At 49.7% G+C, this 14,418-nt stretch overlaps 1 protein-coding gene across 1 annotated transcript in view; it reads right to left on the bottom strand.

Annotated features, from left to right (window-relative positions):
* Positions 1 to 14,418, bottom strand: part of PDXDC1 (pyridoxal dependent decarboxylase domain containing 1) — a 1,210,974-nt gene that overhangs the window by 701,147 nt on the left and 495,409 nt on the right. The window contains exons 8-9 of the mRNA XM_069647127.1: positions 7,006 to 7,084; positions 6,115 to 6,199 (exon numbers count right to left, since the gene is read on the bottom strand). Of these exons, the coding sequence (XP_069503228.1) occupies positions 6,115 to 6,199; positions 7,006 to 7,084 (164 nt within the window). The remainder of the gene's footprint in view (positions 1 to 6,114; positions 6,200 to 7,005; positions 7,085 to 14,418) is intronic.

Here is a 14,418-nt window from a genome sequence, read left to right as displayed (position 1 = left end):
GTCGTCAGACTGGGAACCCTCGGTACACATATATATAGTCATTTCCAATAGGAAAAACTTCTGCCCTATCCCCGTCTGCGTCCTCTACGGGGCCGCCCACGTACGCCCCGTTGGACGTGATGGTATATAAGCCCCGCCCCCGCGGGTCCCTTCAGATTTCGACCCCTCCAAGATAACGGGGGGAAAACTTGCTTACATACCAATCTTCCACATTGCAGTCCGGGGAGGCCGGAGGGCGCATGTGAATCCATGAAAGATACCAATGCTGGAGAAATGGAGTTACAGGTAAGAAACTACTCCCTTCTCCAGCATTGGATCTTTCATGGATTCACATGCTTAGAATAGATTGTAAAGCAGTAACATCAAGAAGGAGGTGAGAGTGCAATGTAACTTACATTCGTAGAGACACCCCCAAACACTACCGTTTACACCATTTATGTAAGCAACAACTTATTATACTGATACGAAACGGATTTCCGCCATACAATGCTATGTCATATGACTCAGTATGCACCCCTTGCGCACATATCTACCCAACCACTTATGTTTAGGTCAATAAACTATGCACATTCATGTATACACTCTGAAAAACCAGCTGAGGCCAAATAATAATAGGCAGCATTCTTCTTGAAACTTTGGCTTACCTCATTGAAAAAGGTGGCGAAGCACTGCCCTTCCCATTTGTACCTCATCCGCGTGCTGCTTTTCCAGGCAGTAGTGGCGCGTAAACGTGTGCGGAACAGACCATGCCGCCGCCTGGCAGATGTCCGTCAGCGGAATTCCTGCCCATAGAGCCACGGAGGAAGATGTCGATCTCGTGGAATGGGCTCTGGGACGATGTAGTAGAGGTCTCCCGGCCTTGGAATGACACAGGGTAATCGCCGAGGAGACCCAGCGAGCCAGACCTTGTTTGGAGATAGCCTTACCCCTAGCCGAGGGGCCGTAGGCGACGAATAGCTGTCTGGTGGCTCTGATATCTTGCGTTTTTTGCAGGTAAAATTTTAGCGCCCTTTTGACGTCCAGAGTGTGAAGAGCCTTCTCCGCCGTCGACGAAGGAGATGCAAAGAAAGTAGGGAGTACCAGGGTCGAGTGCTTATGATAGACCGACGGTACTTTTGGGATGAATGAAGGGTTAGTTGATAAAATAACTTTGTCCTTAAAGAACCTCAGATATGGAGGGTCTATGACCAGTGCCTGTAGTTCCGACATTCTTCTAGCCGAAGTGATGGCAACTAGGAACGCGAGTTTCCAAGATAGAAATTGTAGAGATGAAGAGGACATTGGCACAAAGGGAGGCTTCATTAAGGCAGCTAGAACCGTGTTCAGACTCCACGACGGTGGGAACCGTTTTTCCGGAGGGAAGGTTCTAAACAGACCCTTCATGAAATGCTTCACTAGCCTGTCACTGAATAGTGGAGGGGACTGTCTTCTTCTGGTAAATCTCGAAACAGCCGCCAGGTGTACTTTGATTGACGATGATGACAGTCCGCTTTCCGCAAGATGAAGAAGATACGGGAGGATTTGCTCCGGAGTTACTTCCAAAGGTTGTATATTTTGTTGTGTTTGACACCATATACAGAACCTTTTCCATTTGCTTACATATGATTTGTTAGTGGACGGGGCTCTGGCCGCCTGCAGAATCCTTCGGCAATCAGTCGAGACTTTTAGGTTCCCGAACTCCGAGAAGTCAGGAGCCATGCAGTTAAGTTCAGGCTGTCCGGATTGTGGTGCCACACGGTCCCCTCGTCCCTGGACAGGAGGTTCGGTACTTTCCTGAATGGTATCGGCTGATCCAGCGACAGATGAAGGAGGTCTGAGAACCATGGTTGCCTCGGCCAGCGCGGGGCCACTAGGATGACCCGGCAATTGTACCTGTGGATCCCCTGGATCGTCCTCCGTATGAGGGGAAATGGAGGGAAGGCGTAGAGGAACTTGCCTGTCCACGGGAACGAGAACGCTTCCCCCAGGGAGCCTGTTTGGGGCCATCTGCTCGCGAACTGAGCACATTTTCGGTTTCTTTCCGTGGCGAAGAGATCGATCGACGGGGTCCCCCATCTTTCGAAGATTTCCCCGAGTTGAGTGGAGTCCAGCTCCCACTCGTGTATTTGTGACATAGTCCTGCTCAGGGAATCCGCCTGTAAGTTCTTCGCTCCCGGTAGGTGGTATGCCACTAGGGAGATGTGGTGTTTTAAAGCCCAATGCCAGATCTTTTGAGCTTCCTTCGAGAGGGTCCTGGATCTGGTGCCACCCTGTTTTATCAGGTAGAACATAGCTGTCGTATTGTCCGTGAGCACTCTTACTTTTGACCCCTTGATGTGTGGGAGGAAAGATTTCAGGGCCCATCTCACCGCCCTTAGCTCCAGGACGTTGATATGTAGGCGAGATTCGGTCGACGACCACCTGCCTTGGGTTTGGTGACGTGACATGTGTGCTCCCCAGCCCGACAGAGAGGCGTCTGTAATGATGGTGTTCTGAAATTCCGGCTCCTGCAGGGGGACCCCTCTGTCCAGGTTGCGCGCCACTTTCCACCATCGGATGGCTTTGATAACTCGTTCGTCGTCGACTATTATCTTGTCCGACCAGCGGCCTGTGGCCTGCTTCCATCTGTCTGATAGGAACTCCTGTAGAGGTCTCATGAACAACCGGCAGTTCGCGACTAGGTGGATGCACGATGCCATGGAGCCGAGGAGAGCCGCATATTTTCTTACTGACAACCTTCTCTGTAAACGAAGTTGGCTTGTCAGGTGTTTGATCTTCAACAACCTTTCCAGGGATGGTTTCACTAGTCCCGTGTGGGTGTCGAATTGAGCACCTAGGAACTTCAAGCTCTTCGAGGGCTTTAGTGAAGACTTTTCGTAGTTCACTGCAAATCCCAGACGCTGTAGCAGTCGCAAGGTGGTCAATAGGCTGTCGTTGGTCGACGCTGGGGAGGATCCCCTCACGAGCCAGTCGTCGAGGTACGGGTAAACGTGATGCCCTTCCTTCCGCAGCCAGGCTGCTACGGGTGCTAGGCACTTTGTAAAGGTTCTTGGGGAGGACTTCAGGCCGAAAGGGAGCACAGTAAATTGGTAGTGTGTTTGGCCGACTAGGAACCTCAGGAACCTCCTGTGGTGAGTGCGCACCGGAATGTGAAAATACGCATCTTGGAGGTCCAGTGACGCCAGGAAATCGTTCTTTTGGACCGATCTGATTACCTCCTGTAGAGTAAGCATCTTGAACTTTTGACTCAGCAGGGTTTTGTTGAGGTCCCGTAGGTCGAGGATGGGGCGCCACTTCCCGTTTGGTTTCTTTACTACGAAGCAGCGTGAGTAAACCCCTAAGCCTCTCTGTGAAGCAGGGACTAACTCGATGGCGCCTTTTTTTAGCATGAGCGCAACCTCTCGACGCAAGACGCTTAGGTGTGGTTGAGACAGGCGTATCGGTGGACGTCTTGGAGGTCTGGATTTGAATCTTAGGGAATGTCCCAGTCTCACCGTGTCCAGAACCCACCAATCTGTCGTAATTGACTCCCATTCCTCGACGCAACTTGACACTCTCCCTCCTAGAACGTCATTGTTGATCTTTTTGTTTTCCCGTCGACGACGAGTAAGTGGGACGTCTCTTAGAGGCCTGGAAATTTCTGCGTCGGGTCGAGGACTGTGAGGCGCGTCTATAGCCTTGGGACGGATATGAAGACCTCCCGAATGCTCTATCCCTGGATCCCGCAAATCGTGCGTTTCCCGTAGCTCCTCTAAAGGGGCGAAAGGAACGAAAGGGCTTACCGCTTTGGAGAGAGCCCAGCGAGCGCGCCGTCTCAGAGTCCTCCTTCATTCCTTTCAAGGCCTCATCCACCTTTTCGCCAAACAGGTGGTCACCTTCGAAAGGCATGTCGACGACCTTATATTGCACCTCGGGTCTAAAGTTGGTGCACTTGAGCCAGGCCTGGCGTCGTAGAACCACTCCGTTGTTAATTTGTTTGAACCCCGAGTCTGCCAGGTCCACCGCTATATTGATAGCATGGTTCGAGGCTTCTTCTCCTTCACGAACCAGGGACATAGCTGATTCTCTGTGTTCTTCTGGGAGGTGGTCCAAAATGGGTGCCAGTCTGTGCCACATCTCCCTGTCATACCTGGCCATGATTGCCAGGGAGTTCGCTGCTTTCACTGTTGACGCTCCCACTGACAGGATCTTCTTACCGAAAGCGTCTTGGCGTCTAGCTTCGGAGTCCGGCGGGGTAGAGCACTTATGCTGGGCCTTTGCCTTTCTCGTCGCCGCCGCCGATACCACCGAGTCAGGCGTGGGTTGCGCAGAGAGGCATTTTGGCGTCGAATCTGGAACTTTAAATTTTTTCTCTACGCGGCCTTTGACCGCAGGTTCCGAGAATGGATGCCGCATGGTTTGGACGCCCTCTTTCCATACGTGGTCCAGTATCGGTATCGAAAAAATGGAACGCCTATTCTTGCCCATGTGGTCAAAGAGGAAGCAGTCCTTCTTTTCTTCTTGTTGGGTCAAACCGAACTCCTTGCAGGCTTTTTCCATCATGGAATGGAAGGCCCCTATGTCATCCGGTGGAGATGGGTGAATGGGACTTTTCGGAGGATCCACCTCCACATCCGAAACCCATGACGGGTCTCTCGACGGCGAGAGGGAGATATCAGAAGCTGACCCCTGTTCAGAGAGGGAGTCCGAGAGCTCACCTTCTTCCTGGACTGTTGGAGCAGTTGGGCCCACGACCGATCTAGTCGGGCGGTGTGAAGGTCCGGGCTCGTCGACGAGGGGAGTCGTCGGAACAGGCGGGAGCCTTTCGTCCAGGGACTTCAAGAGCGAGTGTAAGGAGGAAAGTACCTCCATGGAGAGAGTAGCCTGGGCGTTTGGAGGCTGGGTGAAAACTTGAGAGCAGGTTGCACCAGAAGGAAATCTGGGCCGTAGCCCCAGGTCTTCCGGGCTCACTATTCTGAAGCCGTCGTCTTCTTTGGAGGCGATCGAAACTGCCTGTTCTTGTAGCAGTGTGTCGGGTAGCCCCATGTCGAACGTTTCTGGCCTCCAGGCCTGGAACTCCGTCGACGAGGGAATCGTCGTCGACGATGAGCCCGTTTGAAAGGCGGGGGACTGTGACGGAGTGGGCACTTGGATCGTCGCCGTCGTCGACGGAGGGCCTGCAGGTGGCTTAGGCGGTCCCGCCTTCGCGGAGCTCTCCCTGCGTTTATCCGCCTCTCTACTCGTAGCTGATCTTTTCTGATCGCTCGAGGAGGATTTTGGCCTGTCCTTATCTTTCTTCGACGAAGAAGAAGAGGAAGATGATTTCTTCGTCGATTCTTTCGATGAGGCCTTAGAGGAATGACTTCGAGGCACGTCCTTCTCCGTAGGTCGTGATTTTTTGGCCGGAGGTTCCGACGGATGTGAGCGTCGGGAGGCTTCTGATGTTTTCGCTGAGGCGATACTGCGCACCGATCCTACCTCCGACTGAGGGTACGCTCCAGCGCCGTCGTTCAGCCACGAGACCAGTCGCCGATTCCGGTCCTTCAGGGTTTTTTGGGAAAACCCCTTGCAGATATCACATTGGTCCGCCGAGTGGTGGGGGTGAAGGCAGTAGATGCAGTCAAGATGGCCATCCCCTTCATAAACCTTCTTTAGACCGCACGTGGCACACGGGCGGAAAAGAGGCTTACCCGACATTATTGCCAGACCAACTAACAAAACTCGTAGGAGTTGGAAGCGGACCAAACAGACAAACTCGCAGGAGTTAGAAACAATCGATAAGTATTTGAAGAAAATACACGAGGAGATCCCACTATCTTTGGAGACGGTTGAAATCTGAAGGGACCCGCGGGGGCGGGGCTTATATACCATCACGTCCAACGGGGCGTACGTGGGCGGCCCCGTAGAGGACGCAGACGGGGATAGGGCAGAAGTTTTTCCTATTGGAAATGACTATATATATGTGTACCGAGGGTTCCCAGTCTGACGACGGGGAATATTCTAAGCATGTGAATCCATGAAAGATCCAATGCTGGAGAAATAGATTTACACCAAAACATGCATTTACCGTGCATGTTGAGTTACCTAGTTATGTATTCACCTTAACAACTGTGAAACGTTCCATATAAATCACACACAAAGATAAAGCCTCCATACCCTTCTACATGCAGCCACATCTTGTACTGGTCACAAAGTTCTTTCAAGCGCATGAGTTTATCGGTGTGGCCAGCTCCGGGTGTGCCTACATTAAAGAAAAACATGCACAGCATTTGCAAGAATTCTACTGATGCTTCGGTCCATCACCAAATTTTCCTACATCAAGAGCAGGATTACATTGCATTCCTTTCCTTAACAAAGGGAACCACGAACGTACTAGTTACAATGTAACACATTGACACTTAACAGCAGGCGTGGGCGGAGCCTAGTGATTCCTTAAGGGATTTCAGGACGAACAAACACGCCCTTTATACAGTTTCCATCTTTAAATCAGTTAAAAAATGTTTGCTTTGCAATACAAACTTGGTGTAAAATTGTGCGCTTTCCTTGCTAACTCCCGCTTGCAGGGTCTGCAACATTTGACTCTCCAGATGTGTTGTACTACAACTCCCATCGGCGTTAGCCAGCACACTAAATGGCAAAGGATCATTGGTCTCAGCCCTAAAACATCTGGACAGCACAGGTTGCAGACTGAGCAGCTGCTTGAGCACGTGCTTTAAGAGCGCAAGGGTTTCAAACAAATATACATCATAGGATACAAAGTAAACATTACACAATTTAGTTATTGCTGTTAATTCCCTTTGCTCCAATTCCGTTTCCCCACACTGCATAAGAGGGCGACATCTTCCTAGCCAGGTGTGTTCCACCAATGAGAGCACAGACATTCAGTGAGGAATAGAAATAGCAGCACCAGCTTTGTCTTGTACATTTAGAGGTGTAGGGAGAACACAGCAGGTATTACTTTTTGATGGAGAGCAGTTTAGATACTGCCCAGGTCATCCAATGGCAAACAAAATAGCCGCGCAGTGACACTTTCTTGCAGACACTCACCCGCGTTGGCCACAAGCAGCAAGGGCACCTTTCCAGATTCTGTGTCATCCTTAATCAGCCTATCCAGTAAAGCCACATCCTGTAGTGAAAAAGAAACACGCAAGCTTAAAACCATACAGTGTCAAAGTCTATTCTTCAGCCAAGACAATTTACAATAAAAACACTGCACCAACCCTCACCAAGAGGGAGTGAGGGGCAGTGAAAGCAAAAAGAAACGAGGAGGACTGAAGACATTTCTGAACTCCTCAATGAGTTCACAAAGCTTTGAGGGAATCTATAGTGCATACTCACTCTACAGCAAAAGGGTAGACTGCATCCCATCAACGAGAAGCCCAAAACACCGAATTTCGAGAGCCCCATTTCACCGTATAAATATATCTGGGGATGTGGGCTAAGTTAATAAAAAAAAGGTGGCGGGTCCTCCGTCTGCCTATAAATGTGGTGAAATGGGGTAACAAAATAAAAATAAAAACATTCAGTATTTTGGGCTGCGAGAATTTTTTTCTTCATCACATAGATCCCAGCCAAAGTAGCAACTGGATGGGTTGGGGGAGGTACAGACTAGAATCTCTTTAAAGACTACTGCAGTCACAGTCCAGATGTAAAGTGGAACTCAGTGGCTTAAAACGTACTGCCTCGTCCAGATGCCCTGCCAGTGACTGCAAAGAAAGTGAAGTAGGAGATCTCAAACTACCCCTTTCGTCTCTCTTGCCATTGCATAATGTGTAATTCCAAGCCCCCTAGAAGGATCAGAAGTTAAGGTGCATGCGAGCCAGAATACGGTATCCTGTGATTTTAACGAAAACCCGACAAGTCTAAAATCTGTTCCTTCTACTTACTTGTATCTAAACTTTCATCTCCACTCCATCTTGAGTAAAATATTGTTGTGGCCACACAAAAACAGGGGCTGCTTATATATTTGCTTAAATCAAAAGTGGTCACCGCCATGGTCGGACTGGGGCATACAATTTTCTCGGCACCAATGAAAAAGTGGCCCAGAGTTGCAAATTGCAATTCATTCCTTTTGTGACAGACTGTTTGAGTAATACCCAAGGGGAAAGTTTTTTGATGAAATGTGATGCAAATTGTGCATTATAAAGATTCAGCAACACCGGTTAAAACTACTACTAGCTGCATAGTGAAGTAACTCCTCAAACTGTCCCACATCGCCCAAAACAGTTGGCCCACTTTGACCCTAAAAAGTGGCCCACACCAGTATTTTGCGCTTTTGGTTCGGGCATTGCCCTCTAGGCCAGTCCGAGTCTGGTCACCGTCCTCCCTTTTTAAGAGACGTCCCCACGGCCCCCGAGACAGGGTGGGGGCAAGCTCACAGTTTGACTAACGCCACTGGTCTAAGTGGTAAAACACGAAGAGTGAATTCGATCGATAGAAGAGGCTGCTTCGCGGACCATAAACACAGGAAGATAAATCCACAAGAACTGAAGACAAATGATAAAATCTCACCGTACACATGTAAGTGTATTATACGTATTTATTTACGAGACCCCACCAGCCTGCTACCCAGCCTCCTCCAGCCAACGGCCACCGTGGAATCTCCACTCCGAACCCTCATAACATTCCACGAGTGCCCCTGCACGAGCCCGTGCACATTACGACATATCCTCTTCCCTTACATAACACAATTGTTAATAACCTGTGACAAATACATCGCACACATGTACTATAAAAACATGAACATAAATTATATACATATATAGCTTATCATTAATACCAATTGCATTCATGGATAAATAAATATTGACCAGCAGGATGCACTGCACCATAAAATGTAAATTTCATGTTTAACAAATATAATCTCTCAACCTTATAGGGGGGCCACACCTCCTGGCCAGACGACCCCCTTCTTGTCCCACATGATGTTGTTGATTAGAAACATTTTGACCCTCCACATTCCTTTCTGCACCCACAGGACGTGGAAGTGGAACAACCTCTTCCTGTTCAAGGTTGATCACTTGTGAACTCACAGGATCATAATCCAGCCCAGTACCGTGACATTCCCAATCAGACTCCACCTCTGCCCTCTCCCCGCGTTTGCAACCATCCACCACCACCCGTTTCTTACTCCAAACAGAACCATCCTCCAATTGCACATGGCCCTTTCCAACCTTAACCACTCTCCTTGAGGGCAAAAACTTGCTGTAACCTTTTTGAACCATCCTGGGATTTCGTATGTACACCTCATCCCCAAGCTCAACATTCAACTCCTTTCTAAACTTTTGTGAAGACCCCATGGCCTCCTGGCGCGCCAAAATGGTGCGATGAATAGCTTGCAAATCCATATCACATGGCCCACCACCACCCATAGCCAAGGTTCTCAACATTGTACCTGCTTTCCTGCCCCTCATAAGCTCAAATGGAGATCTACCCGTAACTATAGCTGGCGTTCTGCGATATGCAGCCAGATATTGTGTCACCACTTCCTGCCAATCCAAACCATTAGCCAAAGCTAACTGTATAGCTGACTTAATAGTACCATTGGCCCTCTCCACTAATCCATTGGCAGAAGGATTGTACAAAGCTGTTCTAACATGGGTAATAGCATGCTGTTCCAAAAACTCTCTCATCGCTCTGGAAGTGAACTGCACCCCATTATCTGTGACTAAAGTTGCAGGTAATCCCTCGCGATCAAAAATTTTCCTCAAGACAGCAATAACCGAATCAGTTGTGACGCAGGAACACGCCGCCACCTCGATCCACCTGGACGTATAGTCCACCAACACCAACATATATCTGCACTCAGGCTCTAAACACTCAAACGGACCCATGATATCTAAAGCCAATTTCGACCAGACTTGTTCTGGCACCTCTACAGGATGTATAGGTTGTGGATAGAGTACCTTGCTTTTATCGCTAACAGAGCATGCCTGACAGTCCTTCACCACCTGTTCAACATCCTTGTCCATAGCCGGCCACCAGTACTCCTCCCTGAGTCTCCTCTTAGTCAAAGATCGACACAAATGACCAACATGTGCTAATTCGACAATTCTCCCTCTCAAACTCACAGGAGGTATCAACCTACTTCCCCTAGACAAACCCCATGGACCCTCAGCCAATTCATGTAAAACTTGGGCATAACCTTTCCCTTCCGGCCTGTCCTTAACCGTGTGCCAACCTTTCACTAGACCTTCCTTAATCCACCTTAACTCAAGATCAGCCTCAGACTCCTGATCCCACAACGATTTCTCCACCGCAGACGTCACACAAGCAACCTGACATTCCTGCCAGTCTTCCTCTTTCACTAAAACTGTCTGACTGCCCTCTTCCACCATAGGCAACCGGGACAAACAGTCTGCCACAACATTAAACTTCCCCGGAAAATACTGCAATGAAAAATTGTAATCCTGTAGTTGTACTGACCATTTCGCAATCCTCGGGGATACTGCCATAACTCCCTTGGTAGAGAACACTTGCACCAACGGTTTATGATCCGTTCTGACAATATAAGGTATGCCCCACAAAAACGTCCTAAAGTGCTTTGAAGCCCATAACACCGCCAAAGTCTCTCTCTCAATTACCGAGTATCTGGTTTCCACATCTCTCAAGGTCCTCGAAGCAAAAGCCACTGGCATCCATTCACCACTTATGCACTGCTCCAACACTGCCCCCAAACCCACATCACTTGCATCCACAGTCAAGGCCGTTTTATTTTTCGGGTCAAACGATTTCAGGCAAGGAGCATTTTCTACATCCCTCTTAACCAACTCAAATTCCGCTGCACACTCCTGAGACCACGCAAATCTTACACACTTCCTCATGAGCGCTCTCATGGCTACTGTTTTTTCCGCATAATTGGATATAAACTTAACATAGTACTCCGCAAGGCCCAAAAAGGCCCTTAGCTGATCCTTATTGACCGGAGCTGGTGTATCCCTCAACACCTGCACCAACTCCCTTTTTGGACTCACACCTCGTGAACTCAATATATGTCCCAAATATGTAACCTCCTCCACCCCTACCTGACACTTGGTCAACTTTACGGTCAGACCTTTGTCCTTAAGAATCTGCATGACCCTCCTCACTCTAGCATCATGTTCCTCCCTGCTACTGCCCCAGATCAGAATGTCATCTTGAAAATAGCTGACTCCCACCACCCCTCCAAACATCTGTTGCATCAACCTTTGGAAGACAGCCGAAGCCGAAGCAAGGCCAAATGGCATGCGACAAAATCGGTATGCTCCAAACGGGGTCACAAACGAAGTAAGTGGTCTAGAGTCAACATGCAGGTCAATTTGATGGTACGCTGTTGACAGATCAAACGTTGAAAAATACTTGGCATCTCCTAATGTCAACAACAACTCATTAATATTCGGCAATGGATGCCGATCCACCCATATGCTTGAATTCAGCTCCCGGAGGTCTACACACATTCTGATGCTCCCATCACCCTTTTTAACCAAAACCACGGGAAACAACCACTCTGAGGACTCAATGGGCTCAATTATCCCTGCTGACTGCAATTTAGCCAATTCCTCCTTGAATGCCTCCCTCGCCGCTACTGGCACTCCCCTCACTTTATGTACTTTGGGAACCGCACCCTTCTTCAAGACAATACGATGTGTAAAACCTCTGAGCCTACCCAGAGTGTCTGAAAATACCTCGGGAAATTCACTCATGAGCACCGTAGGAGTAACCATTATATCATTTTGTCCAGCTCCCTCCATGACACTGAGAACCGGTTCCTTCTCACCCGGGTGAATCTGAATTTTAAGTGCAGCCTGCTCATCCCAACCCAACACATTTGTGCCCTTTGAGGCCACATACAATTTACCCAAGGTTTGCCTCCCTTTGAAAGAAAAGTTCGACCAATTGTAGCCCAGTAGGTCGATGGGACTCTGACCATATGCACATGGTTTGATGTCTGCAGCCAATAAGGTAGAAATATCCTTACCCAACACTTCTTGATACACATCCGGGGCCACCAGTGTATAAGGTGACCCCGAATCCACCAGCATATCCACAGGGTGCTGATCCACCAATACCGACACCCATGGACCCTTCCGCCCTCTTCCCTCCACATGTAATATGACGCTTTGATTAGAGCCACCTGCTGATGTCCCTTCTAATACCATGGTAGAGTCTTCTGAAGCCACACTAGCAACCAACTGCCCCTTAAACATGCGTGCAAAGTGGCCCAAACGCTTACATTTCCTGCATTCAACATTGCACGCAGGACAAGATTTAGAATCAGCCGTATGACTTGACCAGCCACAATTCTTGCACCCATCCTTACTCTTAGGTGCTCTAGTCCCTTGCACCCCAGCCCTATCCAAAACTTTCTTGTTCCTTGCTACTACAGCATGCACCATCTCCCTATTCATATCCCTCTCAGTAACAATTTGTACACTGGTCTTAGAAGCTTCAATTGCTCTGGCAATCTCCAACACCTTCTCAAGTGAAGGATCACTCTCTATCCATAACCTTTCTCTTATTTTCTGATTAGATGTCTTCATCATAACCTGATCCCTTATGTGTTCCTCGCCATTGCCAGGAAACCCACATGTCGCCATGAGTGCACGTAGTGCCGTAACATAAGTATCTATGCTTTCCATAGAGCCTTGCGCCCTAGAGAAAAACTTATACCGCTCTAAAACCACGTTAACTCTTTTACCAAAACGCATTTGTAGCTTCTTTAAAGCTGTCTCATACGCACTAATTACCATTTCTCCCTCACCTCCCCCTTGAACCATTACGTTCTCCCCTGGCAGGTGACGAAAAACTCTCAACCCCTCAGTACCAATGCAATTCAGCAATGCAGCCTCCTTTTCGTCATCATTGAACTTTGCCCCCACCAGCAGCCCTCAAATATACTTTGAATGCATCCACCCACTGCTCCCAAGGAGCAACAGGCTCCCCAGGATTTGGCAGAAAAGCAGGCGGAGGTCTTGCAGCCGTATGTAACATTGCTGGGCCAAAAATCCTTGTTCCTCAAACCCTCAACAAGACCTTTTCCCCACCCTTGCGAGACCCTCCAGACTTCTTGTTCTCTTGGGATGATCCCTCGCTGTCACCTTGTGCACGTGCACCCACACGTAATTGCAGTACAACCGTCAATAGGTACCGGGTGAGTCACATTCAATCCACGGATTTAAACTCCAACTTCCCCAATCACAGCCCAAACCGTATGCACTTCACTTGCCAGTGCTCCACAGCAGTCATATGCTCGACCTTACCACCAATATTCCGTCTGGTGGCCTGTAGAAAATGCCTTGTGGCCACTCAAGCTCCAGGTGCCCGTGTACAGCGTTTGTATGAGACTCCGGCCTCCTGCGAACAACTGAACCACAGCAGTCAGCTGATTCTAGGATACGCCTCGCAGCGCCACCGCAGCCCCTCCTTCCTCCGTCAAGCGGCAGCGGTGAACAGCGCGATGCTCATGCGCTGCCGGGGGCGGAGCTGTCAGCTGACACACGGTGTATTACGCCGAACCCAACGCAGGGATGCAACCTGCGTACGGCGTATAGCTCGCTGACTGCTCCTCCTCCAAGGCACCGGCAGGACCCCAAAACAGCGATACTTGGTGGCGACTAGTCAGCCCACGATGTCGCCCTGCTGCCACGGCTTCTTCCCCTCAGTTCACACGATGGCCAGTAACCGCCTCCAGAATCGACTCGCGATGCCCCTGGTGAGCTCCTGGCAGCCACTCGCCACGGGAAACCGCACGCCCACCAGCGGAACCCACCTGTGGCCACCTCCGCCCCGCCCAAGGGGTAGACGGCAGGCAACTCCGATGAATTCCAGCCTCAATCCGCGCCCTCAGCGGCTTCACCGGGGCAGGCAGGCAGGCAGCAGGATCAAACAGCCGGCCAGCACACACGTGGAACGGGGTCACGTAAAATCCTCGTCGCCACTGATAAAATCTCACCGTACACATGTAAGTGTATTATACGTATTTATTTACGAGACCCCACCAGCCTGCTACCCAGCCTCCTCCAGCCAACGGCCACCGTGGAATCTCCACTCCGAACCCTCATAACATTCCACGAGTGCCCCTGCACGAGCCCGTGCACATTACGACAACAAACTTGCCATGCAACATTGAAGCAGCTGCCCTGTTCCACAAGGGTTTCCATAGAAAAGCACTTCTGTAAACACAAGACGGATAATGAATAACCGACTGCAACACGCCGTGTCATTGTGACACAATGCACACGTAAAACGACGACATTCTAAACGTCTATCACAAAAGAAATATGCAAAGCTCTTTCAGCATACATATGGTAAAAGATGTGCCAATGCGCACATTTCCTATAAGAAACAGGGTTGAGCAGAGACGCCCCTCTGTGAACTGACCCCCTCACAGTGGCACCAGAAGCCCCAGCACCGGGAGAAATACACCCAGGCCCACCCGGATGGGAGGCCCGGGGCCGTAAGCTGGGAGGTGGGGGGTTTGTG

This window comes from Ambystoma mexicanum, chromosome 2q (genome assembly GCF_040938575.1).
Source record: "Ambystoma mexicanum isolate Mex_15411 chromosome 2q, UKY_AmexF1_1, whole genome shotgun sequence".
Lineage (NCBI taxonomy): Eukaryota > Metazoa > Chordata > Amphibia > Caudata > Ambystomatidae > Ambystoma > Ambystoma mexicanum.
Note: the sequence above shows the minus strand (reverse complement) of the source record. Positions and strands in the feature narration are given on the sequence as shown.